This window comes from Callorhinchus milii, unplaced genomic scaffold (assembly GCF_018977255.1).
Source record: "Callorhinchus milii isolate IMCB2004 unplaced genomic scaffold, IMCB_Cmil_1.0 Scaffold2, whole genome shotgun sequence".
NCBI lineage: Eukaryota > Metazoa > Chordata > Chondrichthyes > Chimaeriformes > Callorhinchidae > Callorhinchus > Callorhinchus milii.
The window spans coordinates 73,818,130-73,840,525 of NW_024704743.1; the positions used below are offsets into that span (position 1 = coordinate 73,818,130).

At 43.4% G+C, this 22,396-nt stretch overlaps 1 protein-coding gene and 1 non-coding gene across 2 annotated transcripts in view; one reads left to right on the plus strand and one right to left on the minus strand.

Moving 5' to 3' along the window:
• Nucleotides 1-8,784: 8,784 nt before the first annotated feature.
• The window catches only part of itga8 (integrin, alpha 8), a 124,532-nt gene continuing 110,920 nt past the window's right edge, over nucleotides 8,785-22,396 (plus strand). Inside the window, exons 1-6 of the mRNA XM_007906401.2 lie at nucleotides 8,785-8,951; nucleotides 9,876-10,006; nucleotides 13,300-13,394; nucleotides 15,003-15,126; nucleotides 17,858-17,919; nucleotides 22,317-22,362. Of these exons, the coding sequence (XP_007904592.1) occupies nucleotides 8,806-8,951; nucleotides 9,876-10,006; nucleotides 13,300-13,394; nucleotides 15,003-15,126; nucleotides 17,858-17,919; nucleotides 22,317-22,362 (604 nt within the window). The 5' untranslated portion in view covers nucleotides 8,785-8,805. The remainder of the gene's footprint in view (nucleotides 8,952-9,875; nucleotides 10,007-13,299; nucleotides 13,395-15,002; nucleotides 15,127-17,857; nucleotides 17,920-22,316; nucleotides 22,363-22,396) is intronic.
• On the minus strand, nucleotides 15,862-15,933 carry trnaa-ggc. The gene has a single exon. It is a non-coding gene; the product is annotated as a tRNA-Ala (tRNA).

Sequence of the window (22,396 nt, forward strand, 5' to 3'; positions counted from 1 at the left end):
TCGGTACGTTATCCATGTTATGTCTCTCATTGTAAATTCCACAATCAATCGTCTTTTCAAAATCCCCACTCACCCTTCCGGCCTATAAGCTAAAGTAGCAGTTTTTTTATGCTGTTGTTGCTCTGCATCTTTGGTGCTGAGTTAAGATTCTCAACACATCAACTGTGCTGCAATGACATATGTGTGGATTGTGCTAGTGTTAGTGAGAACAGGAGTTATTTGCTGTGCACTATGTTCAGATCCCAAAATGGTCTCTCCTCAGTTTACCTCTGCAACCTCCTTCAACCATAATGACCTGCTTCTTCCTTTACACAGCAAATGCTGGCCTGCTTCATATCTGCCCCCTATCCACCCATCAGCAGGCAGGCTTTTAGCCATTCTACCCTCACTCTCTGGAACTCCATCCCAGAGTCCTTTCGATTCGCTCCCTCTCTATCCTCGTTCAAGGTTCATCTCAAGTCAAACTTCTTTGACTACACTTTCAGTCATCTTTCCCCTCCTTGGCCTGCAGGCTAATTACACTCAGCTCGGGTGCCTTGTTAGCTGGGTCAAATGTTTTGAGACATCCTCCCAGCGCGAAAGGCACTACATAAATATCCATTATATTTTATTATCCTGAACCATGATTCCACTTTTTGCCAGTGAAAAATGTTACCATTTATTTTTTACCAGCAAAATCTCAACAGCTGCTGGAGGTTGATAAGCAGTGAAGTTGAACATGCGTGCACAAAGTTATTGCATGAATAGTGAGGCCATTGCAAAAACAGAACTGAATTAACGGCCCCTGTTCTTGTCAAATATGCCAGTTTATGAGGTGCAATGCTTTTCCTTTCCCATTGAGAGACTTTTACAGAAAAAAGCAAGGAATGGAAAAAGACCATTCAGTCCATTGTACGGAACAACCAAAATATGCACGTTCATTGCCTTTTGCCCCAACTCCTCTATTATGGACAAAAGTTCCAAATACACACTTTCTTGTTCTGTGGAGCACTTTGAGAAATTCAAGACATTCTAGGTACTTTGATAAATTAAAGAATTATTTTTATTAAGGTAAAAAACTCAGGAATATGCTTTCATCTCCATAATTCAAATCTACAATGCAAGAGTTATCTTGTGGAGTACTTGTTCATCTCCGTCTGTATCAATCATTCAGAAGAACACTTCAGGATGCACCAATATAGTAGAACAAGAGGACATAAGTTTAGAGTTGCAAAAGGCAATTTCAGGACAGATTACAGGAAGTTTTTCTTTAATCAGAGGGTAATTATTGCTTGGAAATAGATTGCCATGAATGGTGGTTGAGGCCAAAACACCGGACTCATTTGATCCTATGGGTGGGTGTCTGGAAGCATGAGAACAGATGGGCCAAAGAGCCTTCTCTGCCTACTTCTAATCTTGTGATTTTAGGAATCTTCCAATAATGATTTCAGTGTGACATTTTATTTGGTCTCTTCTCTTCTACTCTTCTTACTTTGGTCACAAAGGCAAAGTAGCTTGGCTTGCCTAATGCAAATCTTGGCTCTTGCCAACCTGAGTCTAAACTCTCTGGGACGCAATGTGTGGCCTTCCAATGAGATAGTGTGCACTGCTAACCCCATTTGTCAGATGAATGGAAAGCTTCATGCATATGTGAAACTCTCAGTTGTTTAGTTCAGGAGGCTCTTAACAAGAACAACAAATTACATTTGTATAATGCTTTTCATGTTGGAAGGTCGTCTTTGCCTTGAAGGAGGCAAGGGAGGGGACGAGGCGAAGGGACTGTGGGATGGAGTTCCAAAGGCTGGGGGCAGAGAGGCTGAAGTTCCAACCGCCAATGATGGGGCAGGCTGAGCAGGGGATGTGGAGCAGGCTGCTGGGCTGAGGGAGCGGGCAGGTCGATATGGGATTAACAGGTCACAGAGGTAGGACAGAGCAGGGCCTTGGAGGACTCTGAAGGCAAATACGAGGATTTTGAATTCTTTTCTCTGGGGGATGGGGAGCCGGGTGAGGATGGGGATAATGGGGTCACGGAGTTTGGTGCAGGAGAGGACATGAGCTGCAGAGTTCTGAATTATCTGCAGCTTGTGTAGGGAAGAGTTGGAAAAGCCGACAAGCAAGGAGTTGGCATCGTCAAGCCAACACCATGCATTTGCTCCACCCTACCTCTGTGAGCTCCTCAAACCCTACAGACCCAGCAGCTCCCTCCGCTCAGCTCCAACCTGCAACACATAGCCCACCTTACCTACCCCGCCATCGGATTTTCAGCATATTTGCACCCACTTCATCACCTTAAGCATGATGAAGGGTATTTCTGTGTATTAGACACTCAACTAACCAAAAACACGTGGCTTACACTGAACAAATTGTCTGTAAGTAACCAGTAGTATTGCAGTTGTACTCTGCACTGTAATGGTCTCTCCAATACTCTGAAGACAACTCTTTCATAAAAGACTGAGTGAAGAATTCTGAGGTTTGGGACCAGCATTGGATAGCAATACCTGAAGTATGAGATCATGAACAGATTCCTTATGGAACAATTCCTATCCTTGTTTTGCTTCTCTTCTGAAAATAAATGACATTTTCCCTCTGGTTGAGGAATCCTAAACAAGAAAACAGTTTTGAAATTAGAGCTAAGAGATTATAATCACGCCTTCTCCTAAAGGGCTGTGAAAATATAGATGGCACTGTTCCCAAAAGGTTATAGATCAAGTTCAAGATCTTCGACCTAGATCTTTAAATCCCTACATGCTTTTGCTCCACATTATCTCTGTGACCTCCTCAAACCTCCGCTCAGTGGGCACCAACCTGCAACACATAGCTCACCCTAACTGCTCCACCATCAGTCGGGGGGGGGGGGGGGGGCGGGGGTTCAGCATATCTGCTCTCACTCTCTGAAACTCCATCCCGAAGACTCTTCAACTCACCCCTTCCCTCACCAAATTCAACATCTGTCTCAAGACCTTCCTCTCTGACTGTGCTTTCAAGCTTTTCCTCTCCCCACCGCCCCCACCCCATCCCTCGCTCTCTGATCCCAGCACATGTGCAAGCCCTAGACTGTCTAACACCTTGGGATGTCCTCCCAACAGGAAAGGTGCAACATAAATTAAATTTTTNATTGTTGTATTGTAGATGCAAAATGAATTGGGATGTTTAAAAGGTAGGTAGACAGTAGAGCCCCATTATAATGCAATGGTTGGATGCATAAAATCCCAACAAATGCTGGGTAATTCTTGTGCTAAGAAAAGATGTCTGACTTCCAGTTCATTGGGTTGCAATTGACATAACTGCTTGTTTGCTGTGCATGTTCAGAGCAGGAAATGATGTTGGTGGCAATGTCATGGCCTGGAAATTAGCCATTTTTGCAAGAAAAAACAGGTACGTGGGAAGCTAGTTGACCAACCATGGACATACAGAGTGAATGGCGTCTATACTGCAACCACATTATAACAGAACTTGCAATGTAAAGAAATGCTTTAAAGCATTAGGGCTGCACTGCACTTGGGAATAATATTAGAGATATGGAAAAAAGATAGAAAAATTTAATTAAACAATAGGCTACAATCTATTGAAATGGCAGAACAGTATGAAATGGTTCAACGGCCTCTTCCTATTTCTGTGGCCCGATTAACTGCAAAAAAGTATTAAGTACAAAAAAATTGTATCTTTATGAACATTTGAGGTTATATACTTTTATGCAAAGTGTGCAAATACCGTACATCAACAACAAAAGTCAATTAGATATTTATATACTGCTTATATGCTGTATGTGTCTATTAGGTAGACTCCACGATAACAAATTGGATAGGAAGAACAATGCACTATGATATAGAGTCATGCATTCAGGATCATCAGATCCTCTCCCTCCAGATGTGCTCCTAAAAACACAGGAAGAAAAATAGTACATTTACCATCCATAAGATAAACATGAGAATCATATGTTTTATATTTACAGCTCTTGGGGAATATTATTTGAACGTTGAGGATATCACTTAAATATATACAAAACTGATTGTCAAGTTACATAGAGCAATTTCAGGACAGAAAGTAGTGGTAGTGTCTAGTGGTAGGGGTAGTGTCTTGGAGTGGTTAACAGTGGCGGAGCTTGACGCCAAGCCTGGAAGAGGGGGGAGGTGATTGTAGGCACAGTCAAAGACAAAGGTCTTCAAATGTGATCCTAAGATAGGAAAGGAGGAGGCAAGGTGTAAGGATTGAGGGAGAGAAATCCAGCGTTTTGGGACATTTTATAGTATTTTAAATGGACATTTTCCTTTTTTGGTCAGCTGGTTTTCTGACACTCAGAAACCCATCACCATGCTAAAGAATATCCAAACCAGACTGAAAGTTTCACATATGCATGCCTAAGAATATCCATTGTTTCCACTTCATGGAAATTTCCCTATGTCTGGAATGGAATGTGCCCTCTCTCCCTGGAGGGATGCACCATGGTTACCTAATTCCAGAGAATACTAGGCATAGGATGATGAAAGTCAAAGCCTGGGGACCCCGAGATTACCACAGAGGATTGATTAGATTCTGATATTTTATTGTCAAGCACATCATCTCAGAGCCAGCTCAGCCCCAAGGAAACCCGCTTACTTCCCCCAACGAGGTTAGTCACTTGATATGCAACAAGCACAGGATAGCGAGTACCAGGAACTCCCTGCAAGCTTCCTGGTGAGAACCCAGCTCAACATGAAATGTGTGAGAGAATTGACCAAAGCTCCTTACTCATTCAGTGATGGTTCGACTAATTAGAAGTGCAGAGTTTGTACAGCAGCTGCTATCTCCATACCAATCGAGGTGAATACCAATCGCTGAATCTATAAGTATTTGTTCATGAACCAGGTACTGCCTTCCTGGAGCTGTGATAAGGTGCTGTATCAAATGCAAGAGTTATTATTATCATGGTGTCATAAACAGGATAATATATAGACTTGCATAGATTGTCCAGCAAGGAAACAAGCCAATTGGCCCAATGAGTCCATGCCAGTATTTTTACTCTACATGAATCTCCACTACTCCTTAACCCCTTCCCTTTTCTCTCAAGTGTATATCTAATGATTGCATTTGATATGGCACCTTAGGGCATCAAAATGTCTCAAACTGCTTTACAGGATTTACTGTGAAGTGTAGTGACTGTGCATTTTGCAGGCAAACACGCAAGGCGACAAAACACTTCATGGCCATTTGAGGGACATAACAGCCACGAAGTGAATGATCAGTTTTATCTGGCAGATTATTGGCCAGGATAAGCAGAGAGACTCCCTTCTTTTTTTTGGAATAGGGCAATGGGATCTTGAATGTCCACCTGATGGGAGTTTGACATCCAATCTGAGGCACTGGACTTCTAGCAATGCAGGGAGCCCCACCACTGCCCTGGAGTGACAGCCTGGACTCAGACCTCAGCATCCCAAAGTGGGGCTTGAACCCAGAACTTTCTGACTCAGAGGCAAGAGTGCTCCCAGCTGAGCCAGGCTGACACCTAGTGACTTGAATTGGAGCCTGGGTTAGTCGGAGATACCCACTTCCCAATTTCCTAATTTTAAAAAAAATCACTAATGCAGGGAAATAGACCCTTGTGTTCTTATGTACACTAATTAAAAACATTTTTCGTTTTTCACATCAGTTTCAATATAAAGTTCATTCAGTTTGAATAAAGGCGAGTCGATAAAAGCTGTCACTTAAATGGAGTAAAATTGTACTTCAGTTAAGTACAACACTGGTTTCCCTCTACAATTTAAGCACCACACAGTGCAGTTACTCCAGCTCAGGGCCAGCACATCCTTATGTCTCTTCTGTTTGCAACAAACGCTGAACTTCCTGCAAAATAGTTCAGCGTCCACTTGTTTGAGGGTGAAGTTTAATGCCATAAAAGGCTGGATGTTGTTGTTAATGACGCCCTAGGAGTGTGGAGGCTGAAGGAGTCGTCTCCTCCTCCCTCCTCCTCCTCCTCCTCCTCCCAGCGCTGCTCGTGTGAACACATCGCTGACCAGAGGAAGGTGAACCAGGATACATCGCCCACAAGTCGACTGACAGCTCCAGATCTCCCTGACACAGGCAGCTCCAGGTCCCTCACACACACACAGCTCCAGGATTCCTCCCATTCACAGACAGAGCTCTCTCTCTGTCTCACACACACACACACTCACACATAGAGAACTAACAAACTCTCACATTCAGACACACTCCCAATTGCTTTTTGATACACACACAGAACCCACAGCTCACTCTTACACAATCTGATCTCCCAGTCTCTCTCCTACACACACACACACACACACTGATCTCCCAGTCTCTCTCCTACACACACACACATACACTGATCTCCCAGTCTCTCTCCTACACACACACACACACACACACACACACACTGATCTCCCAGTCTCTCTCCCACACACACACACACACACTGATCTCCCAGTCTCTCTCCTACACACACACACACACACACACACTGATCTCCCAGTCTCTCTCCCACACACACACACACACACACACACACACTGATCTCCCAGTCTCTCTCCTACACACACACACACACACACACACACTGATCTCCCAGTCTCTCTCCTGCACACACACACACACTGATCTCCCAGTCTCTCCCCTACACACCACACACACTGATCTCCCAGTCTCTCTCCTACACACACACACACACTGATCTCCCAGTCTCTCTCCTACACACACACACTGATCTCCCAGTCTCTCTCCTACACACACACACACACACACACACACTGATCTCCCAGTCTCTCTCCTACACACACACACTGATCTCCCAGTCTCTCTCCTCCACACACACACTGATCTCCCAGTCTCTCTCCACACACACACAGATCTCCCAGTCTCTCTCCTACACACACACACTGATCTCCCAGTCTCTCTCCTGCACACACACACACACTGATCTCCCAGTCTCTCTCCCACACACACACACACACACACACACACACACACACACACACTGATCTCCCAGTCTCTCTCCCACACACACACACACACTGATCTCCCAGTCTCTCTCCTACACACACACACTGATCTCCCAGTCTCTCTCCTGCACACACACACACACTGATCTCCCAGTCTCTCTCCTGCACACACACACACACTGATCTCCCAGTCTCTCTCCTACACACACACACACTGATCTCCCAGTCTCTCTCCTACACACACACACTGATCTCCCAGTCTCTCTCCTACACACACACACTGATCTCCCAGTCTCTCTCCTGCACACACACACTGATCTCCCAGTCTCTCTCCCACACACACACACACACTGATCTCCCAGTCTCTCTCCTACACACACACACTGATCTCCCAGTCTCTCTCCCACACACACACACACACTGATCTCCCAGTCTCTCTCCTACACACACACACTGATCTCCCAGTCTCTCTCCTGCACACACACACACACTGATCTCCAGTCTCTCTCTTACACACACACACACACTGATCTCCCAGTCTCTCTACCACACACACACACTGATCTCCCAGTCTCTCTCCCACACACACACACACACTGATCTCCCAGTCTCTCTCCTACACACACACACTGATCTCCCAGTCTCTCTCCTGCACACACACACACACTGATCTTCCAGTCTCTCTCTTACACACACACACACACTGATCTTCCAGTCTCTCTCTTACACACACACACACACACTGATCTCCCAGTCTCTCCCATTCACACTTATCTCCCAGTTTCACTCATACACACATCCACTGTTCAGATCTCTCCCTCTCTCCCTCTCTCACACACACACACACACACACACACACACACACAGAAATCATTTACACAGAATCACGGACGCTCACCCAGAGAGACTCCCACACTGACCTGCAGGTCTGATGTAGACACACATCTCACTTTCTCGCGGATACCAACCTCGAGGTCTCGAACAGACATCCCCCTCCCACCGTCTCCCTCACACACACAGATCTCCAGGTCCAACACAGACACAGCTCACACTCTCTCTCTCTCTCACACCCCCACACACACACCCCTCCCCCCGGGTGTGTCCCGAGCAGTGTGACGGGCAGTGATGAGTTGAGCCTCTCCTGTGGGGTCCCATCTCTCAGCACTTACTGTGTGTGTGTGTGTGTGTGACAGTGCCAGTGCCTCGCTCAGTGCCGCTCACACTGACTGACTGACTGACTGACACTCGCTGTGTTGTGGTGTGTGGCTGCCCTTGCCCAGCCTTGCCCAGCCTTGCCTTGCCCAGCCTTGCCTTGCCCAGCCTTGCCTTGCCCAGCCTTGCCTTGCCCAGCCTTGCCTTGCCTTGCCTTGCCCAGCCTTGCCTTGCCCAGCCTTGCCTTGCCCAGCCTTGCCTTACCCAGCCTTGCCTACCCAGCTTGCCCAGCCTTGCCTTGCCTTGCCCAGCCTTGCCTTACCCAGCCTTGCCCAGCTTGCCCAACCTTGCCCAGCCTTGCCCAGCTTGCCCAGCCTTGCCTTGCCCAGCCTTGCCTACCCAGCTTGCCCAGCCTTGCCCAGCTTGCCCAACCTTGCCCAGCCTTGCCCAGCTTGCCCAGCCTTGCCCAGCCTTGCCTACCCAGCTTGCCCTGCCTTGCCCAGCCTTGCCTTGCCCAGCCTTGCCCAGCTTGCCCAACCTTGCCCAGCCTTGCCTACCCAGCTTGCCCAGCCTTGCCCAGCCTTGCCTACCCAGCTTGCCCAGCCTTGCCCAGCTTGCCCAACCTTGCCCAGCTTGCCCAGCCCTGCCTTGCCCAGCCTTGCCCTGCCCAGCCCTGCCTTGCCCAGCTTGCCCTGCTGGCCGCTGTAGCATGCCTGTGGCTGGCGGCTGGTGCCAGGCTGGGATGTACCTGTTTGGGTGCCTGTTGCTGGTGCTCAGCCCCGGGTGTGTGTCCTTTAACCTGGACACCGAGAGCCCCACCCTGTACAGCGGGCCCCGGGGCAGCTACTTCGGATACTCTGTGGATTTCTACTCCCCCGATCACCGCACGTGAGTAACACTTACTCCTTCAGTTAATACAACTTAAAGCAAAGCCTTTTACCTTTGCTTTTCGCTCTCCAACTTTCAACACAGACCCCAGATTAATGTTTGTGGTTAATATAATAATAATGATAATAATAATAATAATAATAATAATAATAATAATAATAACAGCAATGTGAAACGTTTGAGAAACAAAATCATTCCGAGCAAACTGTCTGTGGTCTTATTTAACATTGTGTCTTTTAAAATGCTGGGGGTGAGGAGGGAGGGGGGAGGGGGAAGGGGGGAGCAACGTTGTTCAGAGATGTGTGTGTGTTGCCCTCTGATAGTGAAGGACTCTCATGGTGTTGCATTCCAGTGTCTGTGTTCTTTCTCTCTCTGTGTGTGTGATGGTGTGTGTGTCGGGGGGGGGGGGGGAGGGGGGGGGTGTTGTGTGATGGTGTGTCTGTGGGGGGGGGTTGGGGTGCCTGATGGTGTGAGTGTGTGTGGGTGTGATGGGGTGTCTGATGGTGTGTGTGGGTGTGATGGGGTGTCTGATGGTGTGAGTGTGTGTGTGTGATGGTGTGTGGGTGTGATGGGGTGTCTGATGGTGTGTGTGGGTGTGATGGGGTTTCTGATGATGTGATGATGAGTGGATGTGATGGTATGTGTGATGAGGTGTCTGATGGTGTGTGTGGCTGTGATGGTATGTGTATGGATGTGATGGTGTGCGTGGGTGATGGTGGGTGTGATGGTGTGTATGTGGGGGTGTGATGGTGAGGGTATGTGTGATGGTGTGTGATGGTGGGGATGTGTTGGTGTGGGTATTGATTTAAGTGCTCTGAGATGCCATCGGGCGTGGAGGGTGCTATACAAATCCAAGTTGTTGTTGTGTGATGGTGTGTGTGGGTGTGATGGTGGGTGTGATGGTGGGAGATCTTTCCTCTCCAGAGTGAACGTCCTGGTAGGAGCCCCAAAAGCCAACACTTCTCAGCCGGGGATCGTGGAAGGAGGAGCTGTGTATTACTGCAAGTGGCCAGCAGGAGGCACCACATGCACCGAGATTCCCTTCGATAAAAGCAGTAAGTGTCCAAGATGCTCTAAAGCCTCTTAGCGACATTCTTGCTTTGTCACTTGTACAATCCCAACGGTGTGAACTTCAGAGATAGGATCGTCACTAGTGAAACGCATCACTAAACCTATGTAACCACATTTCTATACTGTGTGTATTAATTATAATAATCTTTGCATTTGATATAGTGCCTTATCATGTCTTCAAGATGTCTCAAACGCTTCACAGAATATACTGTAAAGTTAATTCACTGTATATTTTGTGGGCGAAATGCAATCGGCAATTACACAAAGGAGTGTCCCACAACAGTCGTGGATTGAGTGCCCAAATTATTATTATTATTTCTTTAAGGGATTATTATTTGTATATTATTACTTCCAGCAACATTGTTTAAGAAGCAGGGATGGGGTTGTGTTATTTGCGGAAGTGAAATCCATCTTTTTAAAATCTAAATAAATCAGTTTAGACACTTGACAGGTCTGTACATTCCCCTTTATTGAGCTTCAAAGAGCCACCTAATTAACTCGCTAAAGAATAAACTTTCTTTGCCACCAGAGAACTGAGAGAAAAACTGCAAGTCACATGGCACTGTTTTATTTATAACTTCAGTTCATATCCGGCTGCTGCAGAAACACCACTATTACTACGCACATTTTGTATCATAACACTTATTATTCAGCTGTGTAAAACTGAAATGTGGATCTTGCACTAAATCTGGATTTTAAATCTGGATCTTGTACTAACTGGTTGGAGAAAATGTATCCAAGTATGGTAGAGGAAGAACTTGCCTTTTCATTCCTTCAAAATGTGTACTTTTACTAAGAACTTAAAGGTACTGTCGAGTGTAGTGGCTGTTTTTTGTAAGCAACAGTAACAAAACTCCACAAACAACCACATGTCCAATTAATCTATAGAACTACAGAAATTTATGGCATAAAAAAGGCTTTTCAGGCACTCATGTCTATGGTGGCCCCCTCAAGAGCAATCCTTTCAGTCCCATTTACCTGCACATTCCCCATCCCCAGGATATGACTCTTTTCTCTCTGGAGGATTTTTGGTCAGGACACTCACCTTTCCCTTCCAAGTAGAATCATGGGATTTATAATATCTACCCGAAGAGGCAAATGAGTTTAGGGTCTCATCAGAAGGATGGCATCTCCGTTAATGTCATCAGAGTCTATGAACTCAAGTCTCAATTTGGGACTTGAAACAATAACCTTCTGACACAGGCACAATTGCTACCAACTTATTTATTAGTTTAATTCTTAAGAATGATTCTGTGATTGTTTATTGCTGTAATCATATCTGACAATTTAAGTTAAAGCATATAATATCCAATGCCACAGTTTGGCAGCATACTTTTAACATCTTATTTTACTGTGATTACTGTCATTCACCGACAAAATTCGCTTTAGATTATATCCTCTGAAACACTGTGATATGTCCTCATAACATGAAAATCTGTATATCAAATGCAAATATCATTATTATCATTAGTGTATAAAAGATTTCTTCGGTGTATGAAATAATTGTTTAACTGCAGCACTCATATTAAATCAGTTTACAACAACAACAACAAGATTCCATTTATAAAGCGCCTTTCACGTCAGGAGGACGTCCCAAGGCGCTAGTTTACTGTAAACTACAAGAATTGTAATACAATTAATCATTTCCAGTGTTTGTCAATACAATCTGTTTGTTAACATTGTTTTTAAACGCTGTCCTGATATTCTAAATACTTTTCATTGCCACCCCTTAATGTTTCCGTTTTCTCTTAAAGAGTGTACTCAAAAGTTACATTTTGTTTGAAAATATTACAAACATGTAAAGTTTAAAATAACTTGAATAAGTATTTTCATTAGTATGTATTAAACACGAACACCAAAATAGTTTAGAAATTTTTCATCTATAATTGATGATGAATCATCAGGTATCTCTTTCAAAAATCATTCAGGCTCGCTGGCACAGTAAAATCGAACAGAACAGTTCATGAATAACCATCTTTTTAATTAAATATGAAGACAAAAATAATATAATCATTGCTTTCAATATAGTACCTTATTGTGTCAAAGCATTTCAAAATGTTTCATAGAATTAAATGTAAAGTGTAGAGACTGTGTAACTGCAAACAATATCCACACAATAATGTTCCACTAACTGCCATGAAGTGAATGATCAATTTTATCAGGGGGATAGTTGACTAGGACAAACTTCCTTTTTGAGTAGAGCCACGGGATCTTTTGACATCCACCTAAACAGACAGATCTTGGTTTAATGTTTCATCCAATGACGCAGACCAAAACAGTTCATGAAATGCTCATCTCCTTTCAATTAAATGAGGAACAATACCAAGAACTGCAGAAATAGCAGCATTTGTGAGATGTGATTTCTGATAGCTGTGAACTGGTGGAAATGTACGCACTCCTCAAATTGAATTTAACATCTGTTGATAACTTCATACTGTCTATTTTGAAGAGAAACTGTGCAGCAAGGGAAGGGGAGTGTGTACTCCTTCTGGTTAACGATTCAAAAAGAGTTCACGGTGGGGAGTGAAATTGGGGAGGGCGAACATGTGGGAAATCAGTTTGCTTCAAAAAAGAGTGGGGGTGAGGAACTGTCTGCTTTTTATTAAAGGCTGAAAAGCATCATAATTGGAGTTGAGTTTTTAACCAGATGGTTCCTTTTATGTTGACATCTGCGAAGTATATGTTAAACAAAGTTAGAGCGATGTCTCCGGGTGTGTGTACATATAATTAAATCAACTAGTTTTTACTTTCTTAAAAGCGATTAGAGTGAGGCACATGCTGTTGGCGAAAATTTTGTAGACAATGGTGTTTTGCAGTTTTTTTTTCTTGTCATTTAATGTTTCAATACAGGTATTTTTAATGGGGAATATTAACAATGGTGTAAGTGGAAAACATCCTGATATCATAATGATTTGCAGGAATGAACTGCACAGTGCCATATGAAGCAACAGTGCAATAAAGTACAATAATATAAAGTGGTTATTGAGTTGCGGAAAAATATGCTTTTGTTCAGTTGTCTTTCATAAAATAGGGTATTCACAGTAAGAGAGCCTTGCCTTACAAACACAGAAATGTACATTGTAACAAAATAAAAGGATAATTACAATTTAAGCTAACTATGCAACATACCCTTATGAATAGCCTAAAATTGTCGAAAAGAACCATACCTCAGGACGTTGCAATGATTTAAATGGTTTTGCTGAATGTCAAAGAAGTGTGGAGTTGGAAGCATTTGAGAATGAGTGGAAATTATTCTTTTTTTTCTCTTAAATATTAGGTAACCGAAAGATCAAAATCACCCAAGAACCCGTTGAATTCAAATCCAATCAGTGGTTTGGGGCAACAGTCAGATCCTATAACGAAAAAGTTGTGGTAAATGTTTAGATCTTCTTAAATTACAACATCCTGCTTCATGGAGCTGTTCAAAGAATTAGAATTTGTATCCTAGTTGGATAAACAGCATGGGGGTAGGAAATAAGGATATATGTTATAAGCAGATTTATTTTAGTGTTGCACACGCTTGATGTGTTTATAAACCATGTTTTTTTTCTTTGTTAAGTTGTCATAAGGGAAACAGTAGTTTTGCCGGTGGGATATGCTTTTATGTCCATTAGGGAAAAATTGTGAACCAGACAGGTAACTAAGTGTTCAGTTGTCATTTCATTTAATATTTACAAATAAACTTTCAATTTATTTTCAAGTTTTTTTTTGACAAACAGACAAGAATGAGGGCAAACTTTACGACATCATCCCCATGTAACTATCTCTGTACTCTGCCTCTTGAGCCAGACAGGTCCAAGTACACCAAGACACTGTTGATCACAGACCAAACAGTCTGGCTCATCACCAAGATTTGAAGGAGTAGACCAGTCATTGGGGGCAGGGCTTCTGTTAACCCTGCAAGCCAAAGCCCCTAAAGGGTGGAGTGGCCCCAGACAAGCTTGGATAGCCTGGAAGCTTGCCAATGTACAAGTTGTGTGATTTTAGCAGATTAAATTCCAGCAGTATCTGGGGCCTCTGTGGTTCCCCTCATCTCGACTCTTGGCAATCTGTGCCTAAACTTTCCAGGATTAGGTAAGCAGAGTTTGTCCCTCCAGGGACATAATGCACACTCCATACCAGACAAACAGACTCTCACCAGTTTGTTCTGGATACCCTTAAGCATGGTGATGGGTTTCTGCGTGTGTCAGACACTTGGCCGGCCAAAACGAAACTTCCATGAAATGTCTAAGGACTCTGCTCAGAAGCAGTGGGCCCTACAAAACATCTAAAATTAGGGAATGAGGTAATTACCTCTGAATGAAGTAGTCACCAGTGAATTACAAGAGCCAAATGTTAAATGATAGTGTATCTATTTCCCATGGTAGGAATTTTAAGTAAGCAGTGAATAATTCCAAAAAGTGTACAATATCTCTTTTTAACAGTAAGAAGTATGAGCAGAAATCAGATATTTTTTCAGTACAGAAGGCCACTGAGCCCATTGTGCCTGTGCATGTTCTCTGTGGAAGAGAGAACCATTTAACCCACTTCCTGCCTTTTTCCCATCCTCTTTTATATTTTTTCCGATTTGAAAAGAATTGTGAAATCCACTTCACCAATGAAGCAAAAGCCGTCAAAGTATTTAAGAGGGAATGTAATGCAAATATGAGGGAAAATGGAATAGAAGGGTATAGGAGAAAGGAATAGTGGAGAAAGTGGAGAATAAACACTGGCACGGACTAGTTGGGCCGATTGGCCTGTATCTGTGCCATATTGTTGTAAGTGATTCTATGTGGAAAGCTGTGGTATACATTTTACATGGTTTAAGATTCCAATTGCTTTGTCTCGATGGGGACATAATAAAAGATTTCAGCCAAGACATTGTACGATACAAATTAAGTTGCGCTTACTCAGTGTAGTGATTTGGCAAGGGAAGGGACAATCTGTTGGATTTAAAGTGCAGACATTAATTGCCGACTCTGGTTTAATTTTTTTTAATAGGCTTGTGCTCCGCTATATCATTGGAGAGCCCTTAAGGTAACTCAAGAGAAAGACCCAGTTGGCACCTGTTATGTGGCAGTTCAGAATTTCAGCACCTACGCAGAATATTCTCCTTGCCGTTCTGGTAAGATGAATAAGAGAGTAAACGTTAATGCTTATTTCACATAATTTATACTGTTTACATTTTTGCTTATTGCTGTTGTTGTTATGTATCTGTTTATTAAATCTGTTTTGTCAGGCCATCCTTGCATTTGACATAGAGCTTTATCACATCGTTGAGGTGTCTCAAAGCACTACGCAGAATGTATTGTAAAGTGGATTGACTGTGTATTTTACCTTGGTGACACATGTATTGTGAGATTTTTTTTCACTTGTTATTTGAAAATGCCTGTGGCTATGGTAAAGATGTTCAGGGACTCATGTGAGGAAAATATGTGATATTTTCAGATAAAGACTGTGGCTTAAAATTGTTTTTGATGACTGGTATGGAATGGCATTCCCTGTTTCCTTTCTTATATTTAATCCACAACATTGTGTGTGAAGTTCAGAATCGTGCATTCCCAAGTGGGCTCCAGTAAATGACTGAATACGTTCCAGAGTTCTAGATAATATAATAATAATAATATTTCTTGCATTTAATATAGCGCTTTTCACGTCTTCTCGACGTTTCAAAGCGCTTCACAGAATATGCTGTAATGTGAATTGACTGTATATTTGTGGGCGAAACACGGCAGCCAATTGTGCACAGCAGTGTCCCACAAACAGTCGTGGATTGAAAATGACCAATTTATTATTGTTTTTGTTTTGGAGGGATTATTATTATGCGTGTGGAGTAAGGAAACTTGCCCAAGGTTTTGCCCTGACCTGCCTGGAATTGAACCCAGGTCTCTCGCTTGCCAGGCGAGTGCTCTAACCACTGAGCTACAGGACTCCACAAAACACACAATAATAATAATAATCCTTGCATTTGATATAGCGCTTTTCACATCTTCTCGACAGATGCTTTATAAAAAGAAACTTGTCATTTAGAGTGAAAAATGAATTAAATATTTACAAATTAATTTCATACCAAAATCATAAACCAGCATTGCCCTCATCTTAAATTATCATTTAAGACCTTTAACATACTGGCAAATATTTGGTACATATAATAAATAATAATAAGCTGTGTATTTGATATCATGCCTTCCACTTTGGGAGGACGGCCCAAAGTGCTTAACAGGGTTTACTGTAAAGTGCAGTGATTGTTTCGCCCACAAATATACGGTCAATTCACTTTACAGTCTATTTTGTGAAGCACTTTGAGATGTCGACAAGAAAATCGCTATATCAAATGCAAGGATTATTATTATTATTATTGTGTATTTTGCATGCAAATCTAATGTTGTAAATGAGACAATTGCAGTGTTTATTGTTTTAGAATCTTGCCCTACAATTAACAAAATCAGTCAAAACCCCTTTCAAAGATGCCCACATGGAAGCAGATAATCAGTTACAATGAAAACTCTCCTTCAACAGTCACCGAGGGGTGTCTTTGATGTAAACTCATTAAACCTGGCTGTTCCAGCAACAGAACTTGCTATAAACATTCCTAATCGGGTGGCGGAACCCTTTATGGTCTGCTTGAATATATTTTGCAGCAGTCAGTATGAAGGAGTTACTTCCATGTTTATATACATAACATAAATGCCAGGAATGGTCTAGTGCCCTTCAACACTTAGATGTAAAGAGCAGTACTTCACATGCTGTTAGGTTAAAAAGACAAACGTGTCAACCAAATTACAGAGGCAGTTCACTGCATGTGATGTTTGACCGGTAGAGTTTGAATTCTAGTCTGGACCTAATTACAAACTTATCCACATCTCAGTTAAGCTGTAACCAAATGGAGAACTGTTTGATAGCCATTTATCAGAGGATAAAAGAACCCAGAAACTCATTTTCCATAGGTTAACACTGAATCACCATTTCTGGTTAACTCACTCACAAAAACACAGTCAGTACACGTTACAGTAAATTTGCACCTGAAATGGAGGTGGAGTCCACAAAATATACAGTCAATTGACTTTGCAGTATATTTTGTGAAGTGATTTGAGATGTCTCGAAGACGTGATAAGATGCTATATCCAATGCAAGGATTATTATTATAAATCCTGTGATGCACTTTGGGATGCCCTCCTGACATGAAAGGCTAAACCAAATGTAAGGATTATTATTATTACTGTAATTAATACTGGCCCACCATTACTGATTAACACTTGTCCACCATCTTAAACTGAAGCTGGGGCCTTGTGAAGCAGCATTGAAACACTACTCTGCACAAATGGCAACAATGGCGACGTAATCACTAATAGTAACAGTGGCGTTAGTGGATTTTTCGATTTGCCTCCAGGCTCAACCATTCAGTTAAAGTCATCTGAAGTTTTCCTTGAAGCCCCACACACCATTTAATAATAATAATAATAATCCTTGCATTTGATAAAGCGCTTTTCACGTTGGGAGGACGTCCCAAAGCGTTTCACAGAACACACTGTAAAGTGAATTGACTGTATATTTGTGGGTGAACGCGGCAGCCAATTGCGCACAGCAATGTCCCACAAACAGTCGTAGATTGAAAATGACCAATTTATTATTGTTTTTGGTTTTGGAGGGATTATTATTAGGAGTGTGGAGTAAGGAAACTTGCCCAAGGTTTCGTCCTGCCTGGAATTGAACTCAGGTCTCTCGCTTGCAAAGCGAGTGCTCTAACCACTGAGCTACAGGACTCCGTGTATTTACACTCACACCCCACAGACCAGTCATGGACAGTCCATAGATACAAGGATTACCTTTTAATGTATGTTCTATACCTATTGCAGATAATGCGGATCCCGAAGGCCAAGGGGTCTGCCAAGCAGGATTCAGCCTTGATTTCACTCAGGTAAGTGGGTCAAAGTTTTCCTGGATACTTTCTGTTAGAGTAGGTAAAGGAAACAATCTCAAAGCACAGAAATCAGGGTGGGATAGAGCAGGAAGCTGGGGTTTGAAAAAATCTGAATATCTCGATGAGCCATATGCTTTTATTTCCTGTTCCTACAATTACTTACATTCCTATGAATAACTCCAGATTCTGCAGAATGTATATTGAACAAAGGAGATATCTTTGCTGAGAAAAGGACCATATCACTCATTTCAGTCGCCCTGATTAATTTGTGGTGGGCGGTTGACCAGCATGATGCAGAAAGCAACAAAAGAACCAACTATCCTCATTCTTTACCCAGTTACTATCGTTTAGGAACTGCTGATAACCTATTCCTGATAATAAGTTAAAAGAAATTCTGAAAAAGCATTTTTTGGTGAGCCTGGTGTCTGACACACACATAAACCTATCACCATGCTTAAGAGTATCCAAACCAAGCTGAGGATTCCACATATGTATATCACCTACATGTGGAAATGTTCCTGTGTTTGGAGTGGAATGCCATATTCCTTCCATGGTAGGATGCACCTTAATTAATTAACAAAGTATTAGGCGCAGATTGGCAAGCGCCAAGGTTTGCGTTGGGATGCTGATGGAATTTAACCAGTTGAAAACGTTCAACTTGCTATCGAGAGCACTGTCTGGCAAGCATTCTGCTGCTTGTCCAGGTAGGTTTACTATCAACATTATGGATTATCTCACAGGGTTAACAGAACTGAGTGGGCAGATTCTCTGCCCCTACTCTCTCCTCCATGTGGAGTTCCGTAGCATAGCAGGTAGTGTACTCACCTTTCAAGCAAGAGGACCTGGGTTTGAATGATTTTAAAAAAGCAAATACAACTTAATTGAGAGCAGGATTAACTCTAACAAAAGTAACTAAATAGTAATGATAATCCTGGCTGTAAAGGATTATTGCATTTAGACCCACTAGAATGATACAATAGGTTAAGTGTTCTTTCTGTTATAAAGCACCCAGGGGAGGTGAGCAGTAATATAATCTTTCACACGAGGTATCAAAGCCCGTATACTTGTGGCAGGATTTGAAGTGACATATTGTAAGAGTCACTGGGGGCAGTGAGTCATTCCACTCAGCTCCTATTAGCCCTACAACAATAACAAAATTACATTTGTATAGCGTCTTTCACATCAGGAGGACCTACCAAGACACTGGACAGTCAGTGTTTCGGACCCGAGCTGGGGATCTGGATTGTGGAGGGCAGGGGTGAAGGAGGGTGATCGAAAGCACGGTCGAAGAGGAGGGTCTTGCGATAGGTCTTGAAGGTGGCAAGGGAGGGGACAAGGCGGAGGGACTGCAGGATAGACATCCAGAGGGTGGGGGCAGAATGGCTGAAGGCCCGCCCACCAATAGTGCGGCAGGCGGGACGGTGGACATGAAGCAAGCCGGAACCCGCTGAGCAGAGGGAGCGGGCAGGTTGGTAGGGGATTAGGAGGTCGCAGAGGTAAGGGGGGAGTTAGGCCATGGAGGGCTTTGATGGTGAGGACCAGGATATTGAACTGTATCTTCTGTGTGATGGGAAGCCAGTGGAGTTGGGCGAGGATGAGGTGATAGAGTCATGGAGCCTGGTGTGGGAGAGGACACAGGCTGCAGAGTTCTGGATGATCTGCAACCTATAGAGGGAGGAGTTGGGGAAGACGACAAGGAGGGAGTTTGCATAGTCAAGCCTGGATGTTATGAATGTGTGTGTGAGGATTTTGGCGGCCTGTGGTGTGAGACAGTGGCGGAGTCAGGCAATATTGTGGAGGTGGGGGAAGGCAGAGCCGGTTAAGGCACAGATTTGGGGTAAAAAGGATAGTTGAGGGTCAAACAAGACCTCAAGGTTCTGGACTGGCTTAGCAAGGTGGAGTGTGCATCCATGGATGGTGATGCTGTCAGCTCCTGAGGTGTGGAGGTGCTAACGGAAGCCAATCAGGAGAGCCTTGGCCTTGCTGACGTTCAACTGAAGAAAGTTCGCTCTCATCCAGGACTTGATGTCCGACAGATATTCTGTCAGCAGAGCAGTGGTTCTGGAGTCAAGGGTGGAGGCAGAGAGGTAGAGTTGGCTGTCACCCGCATACATGTGGACGTTGACCCCATATCTGCGGATGACGTCACCAAGAGGGAGCATATAGATATTGAACAGGAGGGGACCAACGACAGAGCCCTAAGGAACGCTGCACGAGACGGTCCGGGGGCTAGAGGAGATGCCGTTTGAGGAGATAAAGTGCAGGCGGTGTGAGAGGTACGATCTGAACCAATCGAGGACAGAGCCGTGAAGGTTGAGATGAGAGGAGCGGTGGTGGATGAGGATAGAGTGGTCAACGGTGTCAAAGGTAGCAGAGAGGTCAAGGACGACGAGGAGGCAGAAGGAACCCTGCTCGCAGATGGGCAGAGTATCATTTGTCACTTTGATCAGGGTGGTTTCTGTGCTGTGGGTGGCACGGAAACCCGATTGGAGGGGTTCATGAAGGGAGTGGCAGGAGAGGAAGGAGCAAAACTGGGAAGCAACGACTCGTTCTAGCACCTTGGAGAGGAAAGGGAGGTTTGAGATGGGGCGGTAGTTTGAGAGCAGGAATGGGTCCAGGGAGGGTTTTTTGAGGATAGGAGTGATGACCATTTTTAAATGGGTGGGATGGTACCAATGGACAGGGAGAGGTTTATGGTGTCTGTGAGTAGGGCTGCAAGCCAAATCCCTAACGGGGAAGGTGGTCCTAGCTGGACAAGCAGTGGGGAAGCTTGCCAGATGGCAATATCAATGGTAAGCTATGCGATTTTAGTTAGTTAGATTCAAAAGTACCCCAACACTTGGGGTCCACAAGCCTTGGCTCTTGCCAAATTGCACCTGATACTTGGGTAAGCAGGATGCGTCCCAGCTGACAAGAAAAAAAATTCTGGCAAATTTCTTGGGAGAAATTCCACCCGGGTATAGATTTACTCAATTTATGCAGCATTTCAGAGTGCTCAGAATTTGGCAATTTGGTGAAATCAGGCTTAACTTAATGTCAGTTTTTTGTAAATCTTAAGAGGAATTTGAAGAAAACCTACTTCAAATGATAGCTGTATTTATGAAGTTGCCAAATTCTGGGCGATCTAAAACACTGCATAAATAAAGTAAATGTAGAGGCAGGTGGAAATTCTCCCTATTATTTATATATATATGTTATATTATATGTATATATATTTGCTCTGTGTGTGTGTGTATGTATACGTACATACACACACACACGTAAGCTTGTCCACTATCTGGCAATGAAGTCAAGCAGATATATGATGGGGTTCTGGGGACAAAACAGGTGCTTTCTAACAAGTCGGCTTGAATGGTTTGCTCCCTCTAACAATCAATCTTATGTACAAACTCACTTAGTAGGAACTCATGCAGATCATCGAACAGCAGAGTTGTTAGCCGGGTGCCGTGTGTATCCAATTTAGCTTCGGAACAAATTAGAATCGTTCTGAGTGCATTCATTCAAAGCTGCACAGAAGGATTCGTTTTCTCTTCGTCTGGGGATGAACATCTTAACTGAAAATAAAGTGGAACATTTTATGACAGAGTGTGAAATTGGTAGCTATTGTACCTCCCTGTAGTAAATAAAGTGAGCGGATAGAGAATGAAATCACATACTGCAAGTTTTCAATGTCCATGAAACAACCGTATATGAAACTTTAAAGAGAAGATGGCGGGAGGAGTGCCAGGGGCAATCTCAGCAGCTTACGTGTCCATGTCCTATGTTTCCCACTTGATTCACGACTTTTCATCATTCCTTGACCCCAGTGCTAGACATATCTTTTGCAACAAGTGAGCCAGTGCAAATAGAAAAAGCATGTAACTCTTAAAATATGTCACTAAGAATCCTGCTACAAGTGTGGGGGTTTTGATACCTTGTGTGAAAGATTATATTGCTGCTCGCTTCCCCTGGGTGCTTTATAACAGAAAGAACACTTAACCTATTGTATCATTCTAGTGGGCCTAAATGCAATGATCCTTTACAGTCGGGATTATCATTACTCTTCAGCTACTTTTTGTTAGAGTTAATCCTGCTCTCAGTTAAATTACATTTGCTTTTTTAAAACATTCTGTTTCTTTGTCTCTTCATCACATATTCATCAATGTGTGGAATTTTCACACCCACCGATTCGCTCTGTCCCTCACCTCGTTGGAGGTGCTCCTCAACACTTTGACTACGCTTTCAGTCTCTTTCCCATCCCTTCCGCCCCCAAGCTCGGTATCAAAACCATGATTGTCAAGATCCTCGACACTTCCTCTCAACGTGAAAGGCGTTTTATAAATGTAAATTTGTCTTGTATTGTATTGTTTGGTGTATTTCTTTTTAACCTTGGTTTAAACATATCTTTTGCACAGGATGGGAACCTGGTGCTGGGAGGACCTGGCAGCTTTTACTGGCAAGGTAAATCAGTCATGGGTTTAATGGATTTACTGTA